At 44.6% G+C, this 27,248-nt stretch overlaps 1 protein-coding gene across 1 annotated transcript; it reads left to right on the top strand.

The window, feature by feature from the left end:
• LOC143933990 (trypsin-like) lies at positions 1-27,248 on the top strand. Its single transcript, XM_077457216.1, has 5 exons — positions 1-155; positions 988-1,150; positions 2,228-2,487; positions 10,236-10,372; positions 27,044-27,248. Exons 1-5 carry the CDS (start codon positions 116-118, stop codon positions 27,191-27,193), a joined length of 750 nt encoding a protein of 249 aa, XP_077313342.1. The 5' UTR covers positions 1-115; the 3' UTR covers positions 27,194-27,248.

The following is a 27,248-nucleotide window of genomic DNA, read 5'->3' as shown; positions in this document are numbered from 1 at the left end:
CATGGGAATGGACAATCTGCTCGCAATGCAGACCTTTATAAACCTTGTCCTAAGCTGACAACGGTCCATTCAAAATTCCATCAATTCAAAAAAGAAGAGTTACCACCAGCTCACTATGCTTTATATCTGGATATGCTTGTTCCTGGGGCTTGCAGGTAAAACCTAATCACATTACACTTCATATCATCTCTGTTGCAGCTGAAACCATAAATTGTGTGATCTTTTAGTGTAGGGATATCCAAAACTTTTTTCTGTTTTGAATAGAATGCAGAAGTATTAGCATCTTAATAGGTTCGTATTACTGTATGTGTGTCTGCTAGGTAGATTAGCCATCTTTATTTATCCTAGGCACCATTTATACCAAGATATAACTGTTGTGAAACCCAACATTTTAAATTTGATGTAAGAACAAAAGATAAGGGGTGGGAGATTTCCACTCACTTTCTGTTGCATTCCTGATGGGACACAGACATGCCCAGGGCATCTGATTTTCAGGCAGGAGGTTGGATGATGATGCATTCTCAAAAAGCAGACTCTTTAACATAATTCTCATAGCAAAGCAAAAGGTGAATTGTAATCCTTAACCTCCCTCCCCTTCCCTCCAGAAGCACACACTGACCCGTCTTTCACTCCCTCTCTTCACACCAAACAGCTGCTGGAAACAAGAGAAGCTGCCCTGCACCTAGTTATTTCAAATTGTAGGTGACCCAAGGTTATAGACTCTCCCGATGAGACAGGCCTTGCCCTTCATGATTTGCCCAGTGCTAGCACATAGAGTCAGCATGCATGAGCATTCATACCCCAAGTACCTGGAAGTATTTTGTTTACCCATGCTGGCTGAACATAGAAGTAAGGGTCAAAGGAAATGTGAATAAAGGCTTTTGGCACGTGGGAATAAAATTTTAACTTTCCCAAAGGTTGGTAGCACATTTTAGGTTTCTGTTCCACCACGTATTTGTAAATAAACTCTTTTTCATTCCTTTGCAGCTGCTGCTCCTCAGTATGACGACAATAAGATTATTAATGGCTACGAATGTACCCGCCATTCCCAACCTTGGCAAGTTTACATCAGCTACAATGGAGGACAATGGTGTGGTGGATCCCTGATTTCATCACGGTGGATCATATCAGCAGCTCATTGCTATCAGCCGTAAGTTCCGAGATTCTTCTTTGTATATTGGTAATACTTGGCAATTTTTGATTCATGTTTTATATATAATTTATATTGGATTTCATTACTCTTTACACTATAGATTTCACGTATATTCAGCGCAACTTTATATATAATTTTTTCTAATACTTGGCAATACAGATCAAGCCAGTGGCCCAGGGCTGAAATAGTTTTGGCTCCTGAATAGGATCAGAGAATACTATGTCGGCTATAAAAAGGGAATATATAATTGTCTGAATAATCAGACCAATGGGAAATCCACTGTCCACTTTATGCTTTACCTAAAAGAGTAGCTATGGGCAAAATGAAAAAATATATATCTTTAATGTAGTCTATTATTAACATTAACACCTCAGTTGTATTACCTGTTGATCCTGCACACAATTTTATTATTTTTCTACTTCTTTAACAGGCCAAGTGAGCTAGTAAAAATGGAAGCTAGAGAGGTTTGGATTATCCATTTAGGACTGGAAGGTTTGCCAGCAATGGCTGGCTTTTATTCATATAGTTTACATTTTCAAATGATTAAAAAAATAATGAATAATCCATTCACACATAGCGCTATGCCCACAAACCCAGCTGCCATTTTATCTCTATGGTTTATTTAATATATCACCTGTATTTTTATTTGCGATGCTTGTTAGTAGTGGCAGTAGCCACAAAGTCATGAGATACTGAAAACAGAATAGAGTATAATGATAGGAAACAAGTTCATTATTTAGCTGGTAGAATAAGGTTAGCGGTGTGATCAAGTATTTCTTTACTATCAAAAGAGAAATATTTATTGGGTCGTGTTCAAAGGAGCTTTTATTTTTTTTTGCTTTTTTTTTTATAGCCAACCCACAGTGGCCTAGAGTACCATATTTTGTGCTACCAAAAAAAAATGGAGGTAGCAAAACACAGTCACACACCTTACACCTTATTTATACACCGTGTTTTGCCATGAAATTAATTGATAGAAATCCTCTACATTTTGCACATTATCTGTAGCCACCTTTAATTATTTAAATTTTGATAGCTACAGCTCCTCTTTATTCTCATATCCAACTTATACAGGCCCAAAACTTTCATTGCTCACCTTGGGGAACATGATGTTACTATACAAGAGGGAACGGAACAGCGTATCCAGGTGGAAGATGCTATAATACACCCTCTCTATGATGAGGAATCCGCTGATCATGATTTCATGCTGGTCAAACTAGCTAAGCCTGCCCAATTCAACCAGTATGTCCAACCCATCTCTATAGCCACTTCCTGTCCAACGGCAGGAAGTCAGTGTCTGGTGTCTGGCTGGGGAAACATGAAAATCTTTGGAGGTAAGCTAATTTTCTGGGTTTTAAAGAATAATTGTTTTAAAACTGGACTTTATTCAATAATAAACACCAGCTGCAGTTAATGCATGTTTTAATATCAGACCTGCATGGGACTCTACCGCATTTCTGCTGCAGCTCCCAGACACCCACAAGTGCCTCCCAATTTCCTGGCTGCAGGGCCTATCCTGGATGGTTCCCTGGTTAACAAGCAGTGCAGCAGGGGGGACAGCTGTGAACACCAATCTCCCTGTAAAGCTGTTTAGCTGACAACCGCTTCCCCTTCTCTCCCTCCCCATAGCTGTTGGCTAAAAAGCTATACAGGGGGATCAGTGTTCACAGCTATCCCTCCCAATCATCCCTGGTTGTTTCCTGTGTCCTTCTCCTCTGACTTCTCCTTTGGCCCCCCTCTGTGCCCTTCTCCAGCCCCCCTCCGTACCCTTCTCCAGCCCACCTCCGTGTCCTCCCCCACCTCCCGTTTTCTCCGGCACTCTATCCTCCTCCAGTCCCCTGTGTGCTCCTCTGGCCACTCCTCTGGCTCCCTCTTCTCCTTCTACAGCCCCCTCCATGTTCCCCACTGCCCCCCGTTCTGCTCTGGCTCACTGTCCTCCTCCTCCGCCCCCTCATCCCCCACAGCCGGCTTCCTTCCTGTCATGCCGAGGGGATTGGTCAGGATGAAGAATGGAGGAAGGGACCAGTAAATATGCAATTTATTGGCCCCGTTCTTTTCTGAATTGGACACAGTGAGCGATTGCTCCTATTAAACTAGGTTTACTCTGCTTCAGTTTATGAATGGACAGGAGCCGCTGTGTCATGTGCCTTACAGCGGAGTCCGAAATGATGAAGGCGGCCTCTTGCAGGGTCCCAGTCCTAGCACCCCTGGAGGTTGAGACAGGAACTTCTAGGGCAGCGGAAAGGTGCAGGTGCCTGCAGATAGGTGGCTGAAGATCAAGAACACCGAAGCCTTTGTGTAGGAGGTGAGACACTGATCACTGGACTGGTCCAGGAAAAGTCTAACAAGGTCACTTGCAGAGTCAGGAGCAGGCAGGAGTTGGCAACAGGCTGGCAGTGAACTACATAATCGGAAAGCAAGTTCATAGTCAGGGACAGGCGGAGGTTGGCAACAGACTGGCAGTGGAGTACAAGATCAGGAGACAGAACCGCAGTCAGAAGTCCAAGATGGGGTCGATGTAGGTAGCAGAGGCAGACACAGATGCAGGGATAGAGTAAAAGATAGTGATGCTCTGTACATAAATAATAAAGTGCAAATGTGCTCTGTATGAGAAACACTAAAAGCAGTGAAGAAGGCAATACTTGTGGTATACAAACATAAAATAAGGTGCGAATGTCACATATTATCCATTAGGTTGAAACTATGATAAAATATTAAAATAAAACATCCAAAAATATTCATGATAAGAAGAAGTCCTTTTCATAAGTGAATAAAATATAACAAATGTGTCCATGAAGCGTTCCTTTTGGTAAATATATATACGGTGCAGCCTGGAAGAAAATCACCAGGCTTTTAGGAAAAAACTCAAGACCTTCCTCTTTTAGCAGATGATCAAAGCTCGCCACAGCGCCTAGAGGTGATTCAGTTCGCATTGTGCGCTATACAAGTATTTCATTCATTCATATAGTGACTGTATATCAACAAACAGAAATAAAGTGCTAGTGATCACTTTCTGCAATGTGCTGATTATAGGTGGCTTCTTGTCCTCTGTGAAGCTTAATATATGGGTGTTCTATTACCTTACTGCTGTAAGGTAACATCATGTAAATAGTATATGGAAACCTTTGTAAATCCCCTGCTGGTCGTCGTATATTGGCGTCTCTGGCTCTGTTGGTGTATGTGTCCTGGTTACAATCAGCATCCAGTTTTAATTCCCTGGCGGTGTCTGGAGCGGGTAAGCCTCACCAATAGGTCATGGGCAAATGTAAAGAAAAGGAGGAATGCTCAATATTAATATTTAAAAAAAAAAATACTACATTAACAACAGAATAAAGACAGGTACTCACATTGAAGTGTATCAAACTGGCAATAATAAAAACGAGCAGCGAGCTTGCCCATGTCACTTCCAGTATCAAATATTCCCTGAGAATACTAGATACTGGAAGTGACATGGGCTAACTCGCTGCTCGTTTTTATTATTGCCAGTTTGATACACTTCAATGTGAGTACCTGTCTTTATTCTGTTGTTAATGTAGTATTTTTTTTTTAAATATTAATATCCTCCTGTTCTTTACATTTGCCCATGACCTATTGGTGAGGCTCACCCGCTCCAGAGACCTCCAGGGAATTAAAACTGGATGCTGATTGTAACCAGGACTCATACACCAGAAGAGCCGGAGACGCCAATATAGGATGACCACCAGGATATTTACAACGGTTTCCATACCAAAGACAAATATTTACATGCTGTTACCTTCCAGCAGTAAGGTAAGGGGAAACCCATATATTAAGCTTCACAGAGGATAAGAAGCCACCTATAATCAGCACTACATTGCAGAAAGTGATCACCAGCATTAGCACTTTATTTCTGTTTGTTGATATACAGTCACTAGATATGCTGCACCGTATATATATTTACCAAAAGGAACCCTTTACGGACACATTTATTATATTTTATTCACTTCTGAAAAGGACTTATTACTATCATTAATATTTTTGCATATTTTATTTTAATAGTTTATCATCGTTTCAATCTAATGGATAATATGTGACATTTGCACCTTATTTTATGTTTGTATACTACAAGTATTGCCTCCTTCAGTGCTTTTAGTGTTTCTCATACAGAGCACATTTGCACTTTATTATTTATGTACAGCGCATCACTATCTTTTACTCTATTTACTGACTTAGATTCTGACATTTCCCTCAGTGTGTGCAGCAGTATTTGATTTATTCGTTTGGTTGGCGCAGGAATAGTTTTTCTATTAAGGATGCAGGGATAATCCGAGAGAGTGGTCAAGCGAAGCCAGGTGTTCAGGATCAGGATCAATCAAGCAAGACAGCAACGGGGTACACAGGAACAAGCTGAAGACAATCCAGCACTGACACCGAGTAAGCTCTTCCTTTAAATAGGGTGCCGTGTGCCATGATTAGTTGGCGACCGTGTGCGCATGCACACGCACACCTGTTCGCGTGGGTGCGCATGCTTGGTCCGGGACTCGTTTGTTCTTGCCTACGTCGTTAAGTGCGCACGTTTGCATTGGAGGAACGAAGATTGGTGGCTGGCATACGGGAACAAACGTTTGTTACGATGGTTCTCTGACATGCTGTCTCTTGTCCATTCATCTTCAGTGCTGAGAAAAGAACTGAGGAATCTCTGTTCTCAGTCCCTTTCCTTGTCTCAAGGGTGAAATGTCAGGGTCTGTTTAGAACCCTGATATCTCACCAAAGCACACCAACAAGGCTGAGCACCACCTCCCTGAAATTGTTTTTTGCAGGTTGGGATGTCTGGGTAGAGATTGGAAGAGGAAGGGTGAGACTATGTTTAATTGCACATGTATTGACTACAAACATACTGAAAGGAGAATGCCGACTCATCAGTGTTCTGCTGCTCCTTTACTGTCCAGTCAGCAGGCCTGGGTTACCTTAAAGAATATCTAAACCCCAAAACAGAGTAATAAACAGTTTTACAGGTTACCAGTCCTCAGATGTGATGCCAGCAATGATTTTCTTGTTTCAGTTTTTATTTCCACCTGGCAATTTTGCCAATAACACACATCTGTCTTAGGGTCAGGGGCTGACTGACCATTCAGCAACTCGGGCACGGCCTGAGGGCCCCAAGCCACTAGGGGGTCCCATCAGGGTTGCAAGCCTCAGTCATACCAGGGGCAGTATGTAAAAATCTGTGTTTTTTTTACATCTGCCATCTGAAATGTCCCTTGCTGACATTATTTTGGTCTAAAAATCCCGAGATTATAGCTGCCCCACCTCTCCAATACCTTCTCAGCCAATAGAAACATATCTGTGTATACTGTGTGTACATGTATGTGTAACCTGTGTGATTTGGCCCCATAATCTCCTATTGTCCAGGGGCCCCATGAGTTGTCAGTCCGCCCCTGCCTAGAGTGACAACATTCACATACTATATTGCACCTAGAGAGGAGCAACATTGTCACCCTAGGCTGCACTTCTAATTTGGGCTATAAAGACCTCTTTGGCAGTACACAAAAGAAAAAAGAAAAAGCACCAAATTTCTGACTAAATCTACAGGAATTGTTCTGCATTTTCAGAAAATGTCATTACCCTGAAAAAATGTGGCATCTAAGGACTGGTAAGCTAGTATTTATTACATTTTTGTGTTTGGATTTAGATTTGGATTTAGAGATATATTAGCAAGGAAAATAACAACATGTCAATGGTTAAATTCAATAAGCACACACAAAAACGTGTAAAGTGGTTGTAAAGCTTAATTTTTTTAAATAAAATTACCAAACATGTTATACTTATGTGCTCTGTGCAAGGGTTTTTACACATAGCAGCCATCCTCTTCTGGGATCCCCCGCTGGCGCTCCTGGCCCCTCCTCTTCATCGGGTGCCCCCAGGATAATAAATAAGCACACGTGAAGTGTGTGTGAAAGGCGTCTACCCAGCACTCTTGTTCTTGTAGTATTGGGATGTCCTAATAAAGGATTTTGATCTACAGTGATGTGCGGCCATTTCTTCTATTTCATTGTGTGCAGAGGCAAACCGGGGCGGGCACCCACTGGATCATTAGGCTTCCTGGTCTCACCTGAAGCAGCAGGTTTTCTTGTTTGATTGCCCCCAGGCACACGTTCCCTGGAGACACCCGTGTGGGCAGGCTCACAAGTCATGCTGCTGCGTCCATTGACAGACAGTGGGACTCGGGCCATGCCCTGTGCTCCCATGTCACTGGATTTGATTGAAATGGCCAATGGCTCCTGCTGCTATCAATCTGTCCAATGAGATGAGAGTCAGCGGCTGGAGCTGGCTGGAGCCACTAGGCTTGTGCAAGGTGCTGGAATGGGCTCAAATAAGGAAAAGGGGGGAGGGGTCTGGGGAGGTGCTGCAACAAAGAAGGTTTTTCACTTTAATGCATAGAATGCATTAAAGTAAAAAACTTTCAGACAACACCTTTAAAGTTCTCAAACAATTCCAAAAGCAAGTAAAAATCTGTTCCTATTGTAATAATGCATGCACATGTGCACCGATTAAATTTACTTATTGAGTTAATACTGAACTTGAAGAGGATTTGTCCAAACTAGAGTAGATGCTGCTACTTTGCTTCCAGAGTTCTGCCCCTCTTTCTTGCACTGTAGGAATATCCTTTTAAAAATAATTGTATGTGTAAAATAGGATCTTATAGGCATTATATTACAATATTAGTTGCAGAGCTTGCACTTCACTTGGAGGGAAGACCAGTATGTTTAATTTACTGACTTAGAATTGGTAGGTTTCCCCAAAGTCTAACCATTACTTAACCCATAATGTGCTGCAATGTCAGGCTTTGTAAGAAGGGGCTATCACCAACGGGCAACATAAAACTAAATATTGTTCCAAAGCAAACCAACAAAACCACCTCAGTCTATAGTTAAATAATCTTACCCTTTATAACGAGGTAATTTCAAAAATGTATTATACAATAGTCCTACTCCGTTACCAATAACATCACTTAAAGCCCCATACACACTATCAGATTTTCTGCTGATTTTTTCCTTCAGATTTACCAAAACCATATAATATAAGGTCAAACCTTAGGCCGCGTACACACGCGGGGACTGTTCGCCCAACTTTGTCCGCTGAACAGTGTTTCGGCGGACAGTCCGCCCGTGTGTGGGCTTTCAGCGGACAGTTTCAGCGAACAGTCTGCTGAACAAAGTTTTTCGGAAATTCCGAAAAACTGTCCGCTGAAACTTGGTTTCAGCGAACAGTCCCCTCGTGTGTAGGCTTGTTCGTCAAACTAAGTTCCGCGCATGCTCAGAAAGGATTTACACGCCGAAAGTTGTAATGCAGTGTATGGGACGTCGTATTTTCCGTCCCGTCGTACGTGCCGTTCACGTCATCGCGCACGGTTTCAGCAAACTGTTCGTTCGTCGTGTGTGGGCAAGTCCGTCCATGCTAATTTTGAGCGGACTGTTCGCTGAAACTGTTTGACGGACAAAGTTGAGCGAACAGTCCCCGCGTGTGTACGCGGCCTTAGAAGTTCCAATGTGTATGCAATCAGGCAGGCCCTTGCACTACGTGGTTTTGGTAAATCTCAAGACAAAAATCAGCAGAAAATCAGATCGTGTGTATGGGGCTTAAGGCAAACCCATGAACCTCATTCCCTACAAGAATTAGAATAATACACAACATTCATAATGCCCCTCAAGACAACCACCAGTAAAACTAATACCTCAACCATTCCCCAACATTGTATATGAATATATTTCTAACAACAAATATAACCTCATGAAAGTATAAGATTATTTAACATAAATCAGCCCAAATTGGAAACCCACATCAACATGAGAACTGGAAGGGCAGTTTGCTCTCTAAGCAAAATGTAGGCTTCTTTGTCTCTGGTTTATTGTTCTGGTTCCTTGACGTATTTTTGCCACACTTTGGGGCTGATTTACTAAAACTGGAGTGTACAAAATATGGTGCAGATGTGAATGGTAATCAATCGGCTTCTAATTGCAGTGTGTTCATTTGAGTTTTGATAAAAAACCTGGAAGCCGATTGGTTTCTATGCAAAGCTGCACCAGAGTTTGCACTCTCCAGTTTTAGTAAATCAACCCCTTTTTCTGCCAGTGTTTTTGCTATGATTTTAGTAAAGGGGGAAAGGTTATATATTCTGTATATTCTGTCAGGTCTTTATCTTTATATTTTCATCACCAGGACCATAAGTCGGGGGGGAGGGGGGGATCTGGGGACACAAACCTAAATACAAGTTTGCTTGAGGCTCTAGCCCTCCCTCACACTATGCAAAACTGAACAAAACCGTTTTAACTGGAACTCCACTTTAATTAAAATACTTACTTAGAAGAAAAATGGCTCTTGTTCTCTCCCAGAATAATGTAAATGATTTTGTAAAAATGTTGCGTATAACATCACTTTTACCCTAAAGTGGTTTGTAAAGCTTTAAGGTTTTTCACCTTAAAGTGGAGTTCGACCCAAAAATGGAACTTCCACTTTTCAGATTCCCCCCCTCCCCTCCCCCCGGTGTCACATTTGGCACCTTTCAGGGGAGAGGGGGAGCATATACCTGTCTAATACAGGTATTTTTTCCCACTTACGGTGAAAGATCGCTGCCGATTCCATGGTGATCTACGCTATGTCTGGCCCCTAATCCATCCCTCCCACTGTTTTCTGAGAGACACACAGGTTCCAGAAGACAGCATGGACCACTCAGAATGCGCAGCGTGGCTCGCACATTCACAGTAGGGAACCAGGCTGTTAAGCCTGGTTCCCTTACTGAAGATGCTGATGCCTGCACCTGGGAGCCGAAGCACAGGCGGGCTTCAGGTGAGGACATCGAGGGTGCCCTGGACAAGTAAGTGTCCTTATTTTAAAAGTCAGCAGCTACAGTATTTGTAGCTGCTGACTCCATTTTTGTTTTCTTCAGAACTCCACTGTAATGCATTCTATGCATTCTAAGCAGCTTTCATGGGGGGCACCCGATGAAGAGAGGACGGGGCACCCCAGAAGAAGAGGATCAGGAAGGGAGTGTTATAATCACTTTAAATGATATGGCATTGTGTAGTAGCTGATAATATATTAAACTTTCATTATTTTTTTTCAGTGCAATATGCTACAAAATTACAGTGTCTTGATCTCCCTGTTTTGTCGGACTCCAGCTGTAAAGCTTCTTATTCAAACATGATCACTACAAATATGTTTTGTGCTGGTTTTCTAGAAGGTGGCAAAGACGCATGTGCAGTAAGTATTGAAAACATATAGAATTATGAATATTCATAAATGTCTTTATATTGTATGTTTAGAATAGTAAGAATATCCACAGCAAACCATATGACTGCTATAGGACCAATGGCAGAACTACTGCCTGGTCTATGGAGCCCAGGGCAGAGAAGGGCCTGGTCAGGACCAGAAGGGGTAAGTTGTGTCACTTAAAGCAGAACTGAACCCATTAATTTAACTGTTTTGCAAAACAATTGTATTCAAGATATGCTGTGAACGATAACCGCCACAGTTGCTTATGCTCTCAACTGAACTGTAAAGCCATAGTAACTGCAGATCAAACAGAAGCTAACATGGCAGCTTCCTTGGCTGTAAAGTATAGGAGGGTGTAGTCCAGCTTTACTGTCTGTCTGGTGCTCGGCGTTCTGTTATTTGAGCAGCTGTTAGTGTTGTGCTTTTACTCCCCTCGTTCTTCTCTGTTAATATGAGGCAAGTGCAGGACTTTGAAATGCAGAGTATTCTCCTCCTAAGATGAGTATATTCATGATCACAGCCAAAGATGAAAAGGATGGGGGGGAGTGAGTAGGGATATTTGCCTTGGCACAGCATTGTTAACTGAGGTTGGGAGGGTCACATGCCTCCTGGCACTTTCCAGACCTCTATCAGTACAGTACCACACAGGATTTATTAGCTCACCTGTTTGCTGCTGTCATGTGTAAACATAGAACCTGGAATAGGAAGTCTTAACCTATTCACTTCATCTGTAACTCAGACTGATGACATATTTTGCAGAGGAAGTGAGTAGTGGAAGACTTCCTCTGCCAGCTTCTGTGTTTACAAATGACCGTTATGCTCTGATGAGATGTCAGGTCCTGTGTAGGAACCATGCTGATAGAGGTCTGGAAGGAGTCAGGCAACCCAGTGTACCTGGCAGAACAGGAGATCTTCCTGGGTTGTGAGTCTGACTGTGCCCCGCACAAACTTATATAGATCAGAATGGGGACAGCTGAGCAGAAGTACAGTAAGTCATTTTTAGTAAACCATATCGAAGGTGCTTTATAAGTGCTCATTGTATTGTGCATACTCTTTTCTGCAATGCCTTATTTCATATATCACAATGTACATTCCCCATTCCATATGCGATGCTGTGCATTCTCTATTCTGCAAGCCCGCATTTGGTAAGCAACCACATACATTGCCTATTCCACAGCACCTCATTCCCTGCACCATACTATATAAACCTATCAATGGTAAGTACTCTTAAACACATTTAAGCACACAACATAAATCAGCACTAAAAAACACACAAGGTCAAATACCAAAAAAAAAAGTGCAATTAAGATAATTAAGGCCACATAACAGCAACGTAATAAGTGAGATCAGTCCAAACAGGGTTCAATGCCACAGATAGGCAGGAAAGCTGTCGCCAACACCTCCATGAGTGAAAAAGAGCCGCCCCCTCTAGATTGAACTCTAGCTCAGCTCTAGCTTGGTCAAAAGCATAAACAACAGATCTTTGACTGGACGATCTCTCCACAGATCAGACTACAGCGGGAAGGGTAGATCACATGCTAATGGACTCATCCAAAGAAAAAAAGAGACAGCTCCATAGCGTAATCTCATTTTTAAAGTTTTATTGGAATCAAACCCCCCCCCCCTTTTTAACACTTAAAAACAATTAGAATAAAACAAGCATATTATGTTTCCAGTTGATGTACAAATAGGAATCCTGCAGGCGTCTCCTCCCGCTCACCTCACCACTCTCTGGTGCTGCTGGTATTCCCAATTGGGGTGCTGGTGTCAGTATTGGTTGTCGCATGGCCTCAAACTAACGAGTTTCGTCATCCCGACCTCATCCGAGGGTGTGGCAACATGACACAACGTACCGGCTTATCTAGCCATTGATTGGACAGCATTAACCATTCACAGCCTATATTGAACGTCTACTGATCGGGATGTCACCACACATCAACCAATCGGGATATCTCCAAGCACCAGAGATCATTCAAATAATTTAACCCTCTGTTTCGCACAGACACCACTCTGCACCGAAACAAGAGGGGATATTTAAAATTAAAATAAAAAAAATAAACATATGCCCTCTTCATTTATATGACATAGCACACAATGCATAACTCAAAGTAACATAAATGTCAAATTCATATGAAATGACAGCATTCTATAGCTTGACTTCAACCCACATATATTATAATTCATGAAATAATAAAACGTAATCAAAAACAGTGAATAGCTTAAAATAACCTCATGATAAACTCTCAATTTGATAATACACTCAATTTGGTAATCAATAAACCTCTCCAATCCAATCATCCTAGAAATAATTCAATTGTCCATAACATCATATTCCCTAAAGTTGATTAGTAATTGCTAACGTAACAATTAATGTCTAGTTTTATATTCATACCACCAGACTTTAATGTGTACATTAACCGATTCCCGACCGACACACATCATTTTAAGGGGGCAGAATGGTACCCCTGCACGAAACCCCATACGGGTACAGGGTTCCCTTTAAGAGCCACCAGAGGGCGTGTGCGCCCGCTGCACTTTGGGGGACCCAATGTGTGGGGCTGGTGCCACGATCACGCGCACAACTTCAAGCATGGGGATTTGTGTGTGTAAACACACAAATCCCTGTTATGTCAGGGGAGAGGAGACATGTTTATTCCTACTAAGACATTTAACCCCTTCATCGCCCCCTAGTGTTAACCCCTTCCCTGCCAGTGACATTTATACAGTGATCAGTGCATATGTATAGTGTTGATCGCTGTATAAATGTCAATGGTCCCAAAAACTTGTCAAAAGTATCCGATCTGTCCGTCGCAATGTCGCAGTACATCTAAAAATCGCAGATCACAGCCATTACTGGTAAAAAAAAATGCCATAAAACAAGGCATAAATCTTTCCCATGGTTTGTAAATGCTATAATTTTTGTGCAAATCAACCGCTTTTTGTAATTTTTTTTTTTTTTTACCAAAAATATGTAGAAGAATACATTTCGGCCTAAACTGATGAAGAATTTTTTTTTTTTAATTTGGGTATATTATAGCAAAAAAAGTAGAAACAATATTTTTTTTTTTCAAAATTGTCCCTCTTCTTTGTTTATAGCGCAAAAAAACCTAAACGCAGAGGTGATCAAATACCACCAAAAGAAAGCTCTATTTGTAGGAAAAAAGTTATGCAAATTTTGTTTGGATACAGCGTTGGATGACCGCGCAATTGTCAGTTAAATCGACACAGTGCCAAATTGTAAAAAGTTCTCTGGTCAGAGGGGGGTAAAATCTTCTGGGGCTAAAGTGGTTAAATATATCCATCTGTTTTCTCTCTTGCAGGGCGATCTCATTTCCTTCCCAAATGAAAAAAAAAATCATGTATATATCTTTTGTCAGAGGCATAACTAGAATCTGCAGTGCAAGAAACCATGAAGGGTCTCCACCAGGGGCATTGCTAGGTCTACAAAATATCAGGGGCTAGAGCCCATAGCAGGGAAGTAAAGAGAGTCATATGCTTGGGAGGGCATACACATGTATATAATATACGTGTGTATGTATGTATATATATATATATATAATTTCATATCTGAGTGTGGATCCCCTGCTTACATAGGGGTTCCCAGGGAGCCTCCCACTTACATCAGGGTCCTCAGAGCCCCCCTCATTACATCAGGGTCCCAGAGAGCCTCTTCCTTACTTCAGGGTCCCCAGAGATCAACCCTCATTACATCAGGGTCCCCAGAGACCCCCTCCTTACATCAAGGTCCCCAGAGAGCCTCTTCCTTACTTCAGGGTCCCCAGACAGCCGCCCCCTTCCAGAGGTTCTCCATGTACCTGGCTGGTGTCAGCTGAGCACCTCTATGGGGTTAGTAACTCTCTTCCCGAGTGTAAACAGTGGAGAGGGGAGGGGCCTCTGACCCAGGCATGTATCAGCAAGAATGTACAAGCAGAGTGACTCTGAAAAGGGAAAAATGTGATACATGTTCAGGTCAAAGACTTCTCCCCTCTCCACTGTGTACACTCGGGAAGAGAACTACTAGCCCCAGGGACATCACGCCACTCGTGGGCACCACAGAGTGGCCGATCGGCCCTTCCCACCTCCCCCCACTGCATACCAAACTGACAGCCAGAGTTGTAGGGGGGAGATGCTGGGTCTTGAAGTCCCCCTCACAGTGGCAGAACTCCAGGGCCCAGTCGCAAGTGCAACTGCTGCGACCCTGGTAGTCCTGCCACTGTCTTTTGTAAAAAAAAGTAGACTCTTTCTTTCTTTTTTGCAAACACAAATTTGTCTTACCACGCCCATCGCACCTGTTTTTTTCTGTGAGTAAAAATTATGATTATACCAAAAATAATTATGAGACAGGCAAAAATCTAATACCTGTCTCAAAAATATCTTTTGTTCAAAAGGTATATCATCCCTTTGGCTTAAAGCTCAATTTAGTAGAAGTAAGGCATCATCATGCTGAATAATGGTCTACAACAATGACACATCAGCTGTTACCATATACACTTCCTTTTCCCATGATAAATGAACTTCCTTAATTAACTGTAAAAAGTTTTTTGCACTTTTTTGTAAGAAAGTATCTAAATACTGACCAAGTCTCGCTGTTACTGAACCTATGCTATTCACAATAGGACGTGCTGGGGGGATTAATAGGGTCTTTATGTATTTTTGGCAGGGTGTATATTGTAGGAGTTCTACAAAAACTTGGTACTAAATATTTATTTTACGTTTTATTAAGCACCCTTTTGTCAAATCCCAAATTGACTAATCGTTGCAGGTCTTTCTGATAAGCCGAAGTGAGATCAGACCTCAGCTTTACATAAGTATCATCTTCTGCCAACATATTACTCAATTGGGTGTCGTAAAATATTTTATCTAAAATACACCCCCCCCCCCCCCCCTTATCTGCCAGGCAGATAATATTATTATTTCTATCCTAAAGTTGTTCAATGCCTTCCTGGATGTGTCTAGCATTTATATTTTCCTTAGGGACTATATGCTCTAGATCTTTTAATACTAGAGTCCTAAAAACCTCTACATGTTGATTTACAGAGCTGGCTGGGTTAAACTACGTTTTTTTTTTTCAAGCCTCTGTCTATACCTGTCACAATATTTCTTTAAATTATTCTTATATATTTATGTATATCCACATACATATCAAATTTATTTAAAGGTTTTTTTTTGGGCACACTTTAGTCCAGACTAAAATTTTAGTTCAGTTCAAAATATTAATCTCTTTATGAGTCAATTCTACTTTACTGAGATTATATATACCCATTATTCTACCTCCCTCCTCCTTTTTTTGTTTAGATTGGATCCTCCGACCAGCTCTACAGCCTCTCCCTCCCTTCTTAATACTACCTATGGGTGTTTAATCTATCCTCGTGTTAGGGCTTCCACCAACCCTGCTGGTTGGAAGGGGGACCTGATGGACCCGGTAGTCTTCCTCTGACGGTTCCCCAGTATCCCCAAAAAAAACTCCCCCGCCCTAAAAAAAGGACGTGGAGACATAATGTTCCCCCACTCGTCATATTGGATAAGGGGGTCAAATCTGGTATGAGTGGGCACCGAATACTGATACTCGTTATATGTAAATGGTTCCCTATACTGGGAGCCTCCTCTAGCTCTAAATCCTCCCCTCTCCCCTCTCCCTCTGCCACCCCTATGCCTACCATTATGGGGTTGGGACACAGAATAATAGGGAGGGTTACGAAGTGTAGAGGGAACCTCTAGGGTATGATTATTCTGTCCCATTCTGATCTGAGGGGAATTAATAATTGTAGGAACTATCAAGGGGATAACTTTATTCTACCACAGATACACTAAATCATTCCTGAAATCACCTAAATCCCTATGGAATTTTTTGACTGTTTTCTTTTGTGTATTCCTATTAATCTTTTCAAATTTTGTATGAATACTGTCATTCTATGGGGCTCAGAGATAACACGATCGGTTGAAGTGTGCAGACATCCTGATCGGTAGACGTTCACAACTATGAACGGTTAACACTGTTTAACCATTGGCTATTTAAGCCGATAAGTCTTGCTGTGTGGCTACACCCTCAGATGATGTCAGGATGACAAAACGTTTCAGTGTGGGGCCATACGATGCCCAATATTGAAGTCAGCACGCCTATCGGGGGTTATCAGCAGCACCAGAGAGCGGTGATGAGTGCAGTAGGAGACACCTGCAGGATTCCTATTGGTACATTGACTGGAAACATATTATGCTTGCTTTATTCTAATTGTTTGTAAGTGCGATTCTTAAAAGGGGGCAAGAATCATTAAAATACAACTATAAAAAGATTACGCTATGGAGCTGTATCTTTTTTATTCTTTTAAGGAGTCCATTAGCATGTAATCTAGTCTCCCGCTGCAGTCTGATCCGTGAAGAGATCGTCCGATAGAGCTGGTAAGAGTTTAATCTAGAGGGGGCGGCTCTTTTTCACTCATGGAGGTTTGGTGACAGCTTTCCTGCCTATCTGTGGCATTGAACCCTTTTTGGACTAATCTCACTTATTACAGTGCTCTTCAACAGTGTAAGACTACGGCATATGTGGACTTAATTATCTTAATTGTACTTTTTTCTTCTATATATCAATGCACACTCTGTATTTGACTTTGTGTGTTTTTTAACGCTGCTTTATGTTGTGTGTTTAAATTTTGCACATTCCCTATTCCACAGTGCCTCATTGCAAATGCCATAATGTACATTCCCTATTCCACACCCCTTGTTCTGTATGCCATACCATTTATTCCCCGTTTCTTCTCTCATTTGCCTGCCATGCTGTGCATTTCCAAGGCCACAATCCTCATTCCATATGCAAATCTGTAATCTCCATTATTCCACAAATCTTAAAACAGTTACCCCACTGTATGTAGCCATGACCCTGTAGAGGTTGATGAAGTAGTGGTTCACTCGTCACCCTGCTCAGCCAAACATCCATTTCTCAGTCACTCAGAGGCATAAACCAGTCTGTTGCTTTTTGTTTTGTTTTATTTAGGGGATTAAACGTGGATAGGAATTTGGGATGCCCAAGAATTGTGTTACAATCAACTGGAGATTTTAGAGCTATCAATTGTAGATTTTAGAGCAATTATTTGGGACTACTATGTACACAACCTGTAAATACACCTCAATCTTCTCTCCAGCATGAACACTTGCTGTACAACATTCCTCCTCTAGAACCTCACTTTCTGCAGACTGTTCCTCCACCAGCACTTCCCTTGCTGCAGACTGTCATTCCTACAGACTAGCTAGCACCATATGGGTAGGCCTGACACTGCTTCAGCCAGGCTTCAATGAATTGCCTTTTGCGGGCAGGAACCTCGGGCTCCTGTGGTGTAGAAATAGTTCAGGTGCTAGCTGCCCTCTATTCAGCTACCACTCCCAGATAGCTCTCTTCAGGCCCTACCAGCTAGGCTTGTCTGCAAAGACCCATTTCCACTGCCCTTCCCACAGTCCACTCTTCTGGTTCTGCACCCATCTCTCAAACTGAAATCTCCCAGTTCTCTCAGACATGCCTCCCCAGTCCTCCCAACTGTGCTCACTCACCAGCCCTCCTGGCTGCGACCAGTAGTCCCCCTTGGAGAGTCTTAGAAGTGTTCTCTCCCCCTGTCCTCTCTCACATGCCTCTGTTTCCAGGATCTCTTCACTCCTCCTGGATGCACCTGGGTCCCAACCCAGGGTCACCCCCCAGACTGGCGAGCTCCCCATGGGCCCCCGACAGCCTCCACATTCTCTCACTCAGGCTCTTCCACCTGACAACTCCTCCCCAGCTAGGCTGACCACAGGTATTTGAGGAGGCCTTCCCCCTGCCAATCCAATTTGGGGATTGGTCAGGGCTCCCCAAGATACAACAGGCAGCACTTTCTAGAGGGAAAAGGGAGGTGACCAAGAAGTGACGCTGCCTACTGAGCCACTCCCAGCCCAGAATCAAATCAAACAGGCCCAGCAAGTAGCTAGGCCTGCCTAAATTTACCTATGGCACCAGAGAAAAACCTCACGCTAGCACCTCACTAACTAGAGGGGGCTACATGTATATTGCTTATTTCACAATATATTGTTCCATATAATACACAATCTCATCCTGTATGTCTTGTTTATATTCCCTATTCTGCAATGCCTCATTCTGTATACCATGTTGTACGTTCCCTTTCCCACTGCTCATTCTGTATAATATGCTGTATGATCCCTTTTGCCATTGACTGAAAAAAAAAAAGGGAGGAAGCTACAACAGGATGGAGGCATATACCGTAGATAGGGAGATAGAGGGTGCACTGTGCGGGAATATCTACCATCTCTTAAGCATAAAATGAGGAACAAAATGGGCAGAATCAGCCTTGTTGATGAAGGGCTCAAAAGGTCTCAAAGGTGATAGATGATGTTAAGGATGAAAGGTTAGCAGATGGATAGATCAGATTCAAGTTACAGAACTTGGCACCCATGCCCTTAAGTTAACTAGTTAATTCCTCCATGAGTCTGATAGCCTCAACACAGCAAAGTGGAGGCAAAGGGGATTTCAGCATAGCAAGAATGTAGGAGCTGGTCAAGTTAACTAAGTATCTTATTACTGATTTCTTGTAGGTCTTTAGAGAGAATGTATTATGGTACAGTTTGAAAAATAGCAGAGTTTTTGGGGAGGTACAGTTGGTGAATATCTGAACAATGCTGTGAACTTAAAAATCTAAAAATGCTGTAGGATTGGGCAGGGGGCTATGAGAAGAGTGTAACGTGGAGGTCTTTCTCCCATAAGTCATGGAAAAGTCTGATAAGATCCTGTAAGAATTCATTTAAAGTTGTAAGAGCGTGAATGTCTCACTGGTCTGGTAGATTGGCATTCCTGTTCAAACTGATTCTGTGGTTATGCAAAAAAAGGTGGCCACAGCCCACAGGCAAGTATTAGGAGTAATGAGCTAAATGAAGGGAGCTGCAGGCAGGGGCGGATCCAGAGTCTAGTCTCGGGAGGGGCACTTCTATAAAATATGTGTTTTTGGGGGCAATTTATATGGGAAATGGCTGGTATTGGCACTTCAATCATTACGGCACCATGGCTGTTATGGTGTCAGGATGATTTAAGCGCATTATTTCTATTAATACATTGTAATATAAAATTAAATGGTTCAACTCACCATAATGCAGAATCAGTGAGGGCCCTGAGGGTGTCTTTCGCCATGTTGCCTGCCACCAAACACGGATTGTCACTTGCCACGTCACTTGTCACCAAATGCGGATTGTTACTTGCCACGTAGCCTGCCACACATTGCGGATTGTCACTTGCCACGTCACCTGCCACACATTGCGGATTGTCACTTGCCACGTCACCTGCCACACATTGCGGATTGTCACTTGCCATGTCACCTGCCACACATTGCGGATTGTCACTTGCCACGGCACCTGCCACACATTGCTGATTGTCACTTGCCATGTAGCCTGCCACACATTACGGATTGTCACTTGCCACGTCACCTGCCACACATTGGTGATTGTCACTTGCCACGTAGCCTGCCACACATTGCGGATTGCCACTTGCCACGTCACGTGCCACACATTGCGGATTGCCACTTGCCACGTAGTCTGCCACACATTGCGGATTGTCACTTGCCACACATTGCGGATTGCCACGTAGCCTGCCACACATTGCGGATTGTCACCTACTGTGTCACTTTTCTGCTAAGGTGTTCTTTTGTTAAGTCCAGAGTGAAGATAGGCAGCAGAGAGATGATGTAATCTCTCTGCTTCACACAGCTTCCTGCACAGTGAGGGCGGAACTGGAGGGATGCAGAGCAGTGAGAGATGATGTCATCTCCCTGCTCCCCTGCCTGCTGGCTTACTGATTGGCCAGCAGCCCTCCTAAGCCACCCAGCTGCCCCCCCCTCACCCGTCCACTCAGCGCAGCCAGTCACCAGCGGGACCGGCCGCGCTGGCACCCGCGGAACCGGCCACGGGTACCCGCGGAACCGGCCGCTGGTACCCGCGGAACTGGCCGCACTGGTACCCCGCGGAACCGGCCGCACTGGTACCCGCGGAACCGGCCGCACTGGTACCCGCGGAACCAGCCGTGGAACCGGTCGCGCTGGCACCCGCTGGCCATATTCTCGGAGGGGGCAATTGCCCCGTTGCCCCCCCCCCTGGATCCGCCGCTGGCTGCAGGGAACCTAAAGAAGAAATATCAGGTTCATGCAACACGCAATAGAGGAGATAGGAGTGTTAAATTCCAATTTAAATAAAAGAAAAGTTGGAGTGATAGTTGTAATGCAAGGCTGGAGTTGGCAGGACCAGGCTCAATGGGAGCATATTCTGTGGAATGCGGACTTCTTCCTATTCAATTGATACCCACTATGTTTCATGTTATAATTGCAGCACCACTCATACAAATAAACATTGTACAAAAAGTCACTATTAGTGATGGCCGAACGGTTCGCCCGGCGGTCGTTTCATGGCGAATTTCGGCTGTTCGCGATTCGCCCGACCGGCGGACTATTGCCGCCGTTCGCCCGGCGGACTTCCGTGTTTTTACTATGTAAAAGAACTTTGACCTATGATGACACATCCATCATGGGGTACAGGACAGCCAATTGAGACATTACAGCACATGGACACTTGGACATTCCCCCTAACTTATAAATACACCCGATCCGGCGGCCATTTTACATTCTTTCTTCTGTCACTATAGGGAGAGGTTGCTGTGTGGAGCAGGGAGAGATTGCAGTGACCCAAATCGCTAGCTATTTGGTACACAAAAGTTCTTTTCAGGACTGGTATAGGTGTTAGGTGTATATAGGTTTGCTTTGCTACTGATTGTTGCAGCAGCCTGAGCGTCTTTTGTCAGTTCAAAGAAAGGGACAGGATGGTGTGTCTGCTGTAGGGACAGTCAGTTTAGTCATTAGCTGTTACTATCAGGTCCACAAAAGTGCGATTCCAGTTATTGTTCCAGTAGCCTCTGTTTTGTCAGTTTATATAGGGACAGGCAGGAAGCAGTGTGTGAGGCAGTGAGGGTCAGTTTAATCAGTAGCTGTTACTATTAGTTCCACAAAGGTTCTTTTCAGGACTGGTATGGTAATAGGCTTGTACACGTATAATATTCTTTCTTCCAAATATAGAAAGAATATTATACTTGACTGCTGCCCTTCTGCTGCAGTCTGCTAATCATTCAAACCTACTTGTTCCACAAAGGTCCTTTATAAGGACTGGTAATAACCTGGTGTAGGGTTCTACAGTACATAGGGTTGAGTGAGGTACAGTCTGCCATTCTATAAGGACTGGTATAGGTCCACAATACATAGGGTTGAGGTGCACTACTGCTGACCGCTGCCCTATACTGCAGCAGTCTTTCATCGGTATAGGGACTGACGTACAGTCTGCTAATCACTCACAACCTACTTGTTCCACAAAGGTCCTTTATAAGGACTGGTAACTTGGTCTGTCTAGGGTTCTACAGTACATAGGGTTGAGTGAGGTACAGTCTGCCATTCTATAAGGACTGGTATAGGTTCACAATACATAGGGTTGAGGTGCACTACTGCTGACCGCTGCCCTATACTGCAGCAGTCCTTTATCGGTATAGGGACTGAGAGTTTTGTCACAGGGTCATTTAAAAAATGACAGGCAGAGGAAGAGGCAGGCCCTTCCGCAGGGGTGGTAGGGGTAGGGCAGGAGCAACAGGCTTGAGCCAAAGTGGGAAGTTGCAGAAGGTGCGTTCAATTACTTTAAAGGACACACCAGACTTGGTTGAGTGGCTCGCTCAACCTTACTCTTCTGCACCCTCCTCATCCTCTCGATCTGCACCCTCTTCTTCACTCTCTATGTGCACCCCCAAAGACACTACCACCAACAACACCACCACCACCACATACCTTCCGCTTGAGTCACAGGAATTATTTTCCGATCCATATCAAGAAGACATTTCTGATGCGCAGCCACTCTTGGTATTGGATCAGGAAGAGGAGGTAGCAACAACCGCTACTCAGTAGTCAGACGACAGTACCCAGATCAGCCCAAGGAGGAGGTTGGTCCCCGGTGTTGCTGCCTACTCCGAGATCTCTACTTATAGCGGTGGGGAAGGTGACGTTGATGATGACGTGTCTAGTGATGTCACGTGGGTGCCCACAAGAGAGGAAGAGGAGGGGAGTTCAGAGGGAGATATGGACCAGCAGATAGGGAGGAGAAGCAGGAATAACTTACATTGCACAGGAGGGACAAAGCAGACTGCAAATGTATCAGGAGCGAGTCATCGACCATGTACGGTCACATCTGGCGCTCCCAGGACACCGGCACATGGCTCCGCAGTGTGGGCTTTTTTTAACGTGTCCGCTGCTGACAATAGCGTTGCCATCTGCAATCTTTGCAGTCAACGCATTAGTCGCGGTAAGCCCAACACTCACCTAGGGACAACCGCCTTAAGAAGGCATATGAGCAGCCATCACCGAGCCGAGTGGGAGCAACGGAACACACAAAGCCACACTCCAGGCTCTCACCGTCCAGCCTCGTCTTCTACTTCTCCTTCTCCTCTCTCCTCACAATTGTCCTCCACTCCACCTTCCATCACGCCAAGCTCACGTTTTTCTGCAAAAGGCAGGCTTCCATGGGCCTAATGTTCGAGCGTAAAAAAAATGATGACGCCGGATAACCCTCTTGCCCAACGGTTGACGGCTGGCTTGTCAGAACTCATAGCCCGCCAACTACTGCCATATAAACTGGTGGACTCGGAGGCCTTTCGCAAATTTGTGGCCATTGGACCACCACAATGGAAGGTTCCAGGAAGGAAGTATTTCTCAGAGAAGGGCATCCCAGAGCTATATGGCCATGTTCAGCGGCAAGTGAATGTATCTCTGGCACACAGTGTTGGTGCCAAGATACATCTGACCACAGACACGTGGTCTAGCAAACACGGGCAGGGAAGGTATATCACTTTTACTGCCCACTGGGTGAACCTTCTGACGGCCGTCAAGCATGTAACCCGTGGCACCCGTGTAGATTTGGTTTTACCGCCACGGATTGCATGCAGGCCTGGCCCTTCTTCTCCTCCTCCTCCTACTCCATCCTCCTCCCTCTCCTCCTCGGCTGACTCCTCCTTTTCTGCTGCTAGCATCTCTTCCGCTGCTAGCGTCTCTTCCGCTGCGCCGCCCAAGCTCCCCAGAACCTATTTGACATGCCAGGTGAGACGTTGCCATGCCGTGCTGTGTCTGTTGTGCCAGGAAGCCAAGAGCCACACTGGCCCGGCACTCCTTTCAGCTTTGCGTTCACAGGCAGATCAGTGGCTAACACCGCTCAATTTGACAGTTGGTAAAGTGGTGTGTGACAACGGTGCCAATCTGCTTAGCGCATTGAAACAGGGCAAAATCACGCATGTGCCATGCATGGCACACGTCTTAAACTTGGTCGTGCATCGATTCCTTGTCAAATACCCTGGGGTCCAGGACATCTTGCGGCAGGCAAGGAAAATCTCGGCCCATTTCAGAAGATCTTACATGGCCATGGCTCGCCTTGCTGACATTCAGCGGCGACACAATCTGCCGGTCAGACGTCTTATTTGCGATTGCCCGACGAGATGGAACTCAACCAGCTCCAGCAGAAACGTGCAGTTAATGTCTACCTGTATGAACTCTGCGGCAGAACAGGTTCTGGGGAGCTAGGGTTTTTTTCACCGCGCCAGTGGCTGCTCATGCGCGACGCATGCAGACTTCTGCGCCCATTTGAGGAGATCACCAAACTGGTCAGTCGCAGCCATGGCGCCATCAGTGACATGGTACCTTATGCCTTCTTTATGGAGCGTGCATTGTGTCATGTCATTGATCAAGCTATGGAGGAGCAGGAGCGGGAAGATGAGGAAGTCGCAATGCTGGATGAATTCCCAGGGGGGGCTACTCTATCTGAGACAAGTCAACAACAGGAGTCTGAAGAGGAGTCAGAGGAGGATGATGCCGGGGCGGATGAGGAGGAGCAAGAAGAGCATGCTTTAAACCTTTCTGGGACCCCTGTTGTTGTGCGTGGATGGGGAGAGGAGAATGAAGAGGACAACATTATACTGGATGATGAGCAGGAGCCAGGCCACCACACCGCTTCCAGTTTAGTGCAAATGGGGGCCTTCATGCTCCAGTGTTTTAATAGGGACCACCCGTATAAAAAGCATAAGGGTGAAGGACCAGTACTGGGTGGCAACTTACTCAGACCCCCGGTACAAACACAAAATGGCGGAAATGTTACCGCCGTCACAGAGGGCTGGCAGAATGGAGCACTTCCAGGCCTTGCTTCGAGAAATGCTGCATTCTGCTTTTGCGTGCGCTGGCAGAGGAGAAATTCTCACTCCCAGAGAAGGAGTTGTGGGTACCAATCCAACAGCGCCTGCAAGAAGAGGCCGGTTTGAAGATGTGTTGGTGACTTCGGATATGAGGTCATTCTTTCAGCCGACCCATCGACAGGTGTCATCCGGATCCAGCATCAGGGAACGCCTAGACCGTCAGGTGTCCGACTACATCGGGTTAACGGCCAATGTGGACGCTCTGAGGAGTGATGAACCCCTGTACTACTGGGTGGGCAGGCTTGACCTCTGGCCAGAGCTTGCCCAATTTGCAATCGAACTGTTGGCTTGCCCCTCATCCAGTGTCCTGTCCGAAAGGACGTTCAGCGCAGCAGGGGGGATCGTGACCGATAAGCATACTCGCCTAGCTCACGACAGTGTTAACTACCTCACATTTCTAAAAATGAATGAGGCATGGATCTCGGAGGAATTCAACACATGTGACCAGTAGACCATGTATATGTCTATAAACAATTTTTTAAATCGAGCACACAGACCTTCTTTCTTGATTTGGCTCACTTCCTTGTCCAAAAAAAGCACACCGTACTATATGCCCGTACCCTCCTCTTTGAAGAGGTTGAGCGGTGTCATATTTATACTGGGGCTGCTTATTATGAGGGGCTGCCACCATCCCTGTGCTGTGCTGACATCCTCCTGGGGCTGTACCTCTGCTGTGCATATTATGAGGGGCTCCCACCATCCCTGTGCTATGCTCATTATGAGGGGCTCCCACCATCCCTGTGCTGTGCTGACTTCCTCCTGGGGCTGCTTATTATGAGGGGCTCCCAGCCTCCCACCATCCCTGTGCTCTGCTGACTTCCTCCTGGGGCTGCTTATTATGAGGGGATCCCACCATCCCTGTGCTGTGCTGACTTCCTCCTGGGGCTGCTTATTATGAGGGGCTCCCACCATCCCTGTGCTATGCTCATTATGAGGGGCTCCCACCATCCCTGTGCTATGCTCATTATGAGGGGCTCCCACCATCCCTGTGCTATGCTCATTATGAGGGGCTCCCACCATCCCTGTGCTATGCTCATTATGAGGGGCTCCCACCATCCCTGTGCTATGCTGACTTCCTCCTGGGGCTGCTTACGGTGCAGGTGTCAGTGATGTATATCACGCTGCTGATGTCAGTGCTCTCTATCACGGTGCTGCTGTCAGTGGTGTATTTCACGGTGCTGGTGTTAGTGCTTTATGTCATGCTGCTGATGTCAGTGCTCTCTATCACGGTGCTGTTGTCAGATGACTCTATCACGGTGCAGGTGTCATTGCTGTATGTCACGCTGCTGGTGATCATCTCCTGCACCCTCTTCTTTGCCTACCCTGGTCCCTGACCTTCCCTCTCCTCCATTGCCTTCATGCGCTTCACAGTCCTGAATTGTCACAACAATTTCCCATATAAAAAAAGAATGCTTGTAGTTGTCGATCCCAGATTCACCTCATAAATGTGTTATGTCATTGGCCATGTGGTGGGACTATGTTTGCACAGCTATTATTTATTTTGTGGCTACAAATTTGACCTGTAGGTTTGCGAAGTTCGCCTCCCATTGAAGTCAATGGGGCCCGTCGCGAACGTTCCGGTTCGCGAACTATCGGCCGCGTTCGCGAAACATCCCGTCGGAAGTTCGTCCATCACTAGTCACTATACCTCTGGAAGCTTATATGTGGTATAATTTATTGTACATTAACTGATACTGAGGAACAATGTCCTGCTATTTAACCATCTTCTTTACTTCCTTAAAAAATCAGTTTAAGTTTGGCAGGTTTGCCTACTTGCCATGTGTGTTAGGGGTCTTTTGGACCCATGAGAATAGTCATGGCCCCTGTTGATGCACCGGCTCTGTCCCTGCCATGACTATCTTGTTAGGCTACTATGCTTTGTTTGAAAGTTTTAGTGCCCAAGTATAGCCCTTACCTCTGAAGGGAGGTAGCTGGGGATTGCAGTATGTATGTACGCTATAATGGCAATTGTTAGCAACTGGTTCCCCTTCGCATCTATGCAACTCTGTCCCCAAGAAGATCCTTGCTCACAAGGAGTCCTTGGAGCTGTCTGCCACCCAATCTCCACAGGTAGATCCTTAAAGGGGGACCTAAAAACAAAATTGTCCTAGCAGCCTAGCTAGTAGGAGTACTACATCAGCATGATATTTAAAATATACAAATATATAGTAAGATATAACTAAAATAAAGTTGTTTAATAATTTAAATTTATCGCATCTATATCTTTTTTAGTCAGGTTTTGAGGTACTCTGTTGAATATTTACTTATAGAAGCTGGAAGGTGGTTTGATCCACACAAGTGAACACAATATGCAATTACTAGTGGTCTTATCCTTTAAGTACTTTCATGCACTGATGTACCTCTTGTTTTCACAGGCTGATTCTGGTGGACCACTGGTCTGCAATGGAAAGCTGTATGGAGTGGTCTCCTGGGGTCGAATGTGTGCACTCCGTAACTCTCCTGGTGTCTACACCAAAGTCTGCAGCTATTTTGACTGGATTAAGAACATTATAGAGCAAAACTGAAGCCAATTTTACACCGAAACAAATGTACAATAAAGCATAGTGCAAGTTCCCAGCA

Source organism: Lithobates pipiens, unplaced genomic scaffold, assembly GCF_037356315.1.
Source record: "Lithobates pipiens isolate NorthernLeopardFrog02 unplaced genomic scaffold, aLitPip1_a1.2 Scaffold_27, whole genome shotgun sequence".
Classification (NCBI taxonomy): domain Eukaryota; kingdom Metazoa; phylum Chordata; class Amphibia; order Anura; family Ranidae; genus Lithobates; species Lithobates pipiens.
Note: the sequence above shows the minus strand (reverse complement) of the source record. Positions and strands in the feature narration are given on the sequence as shown.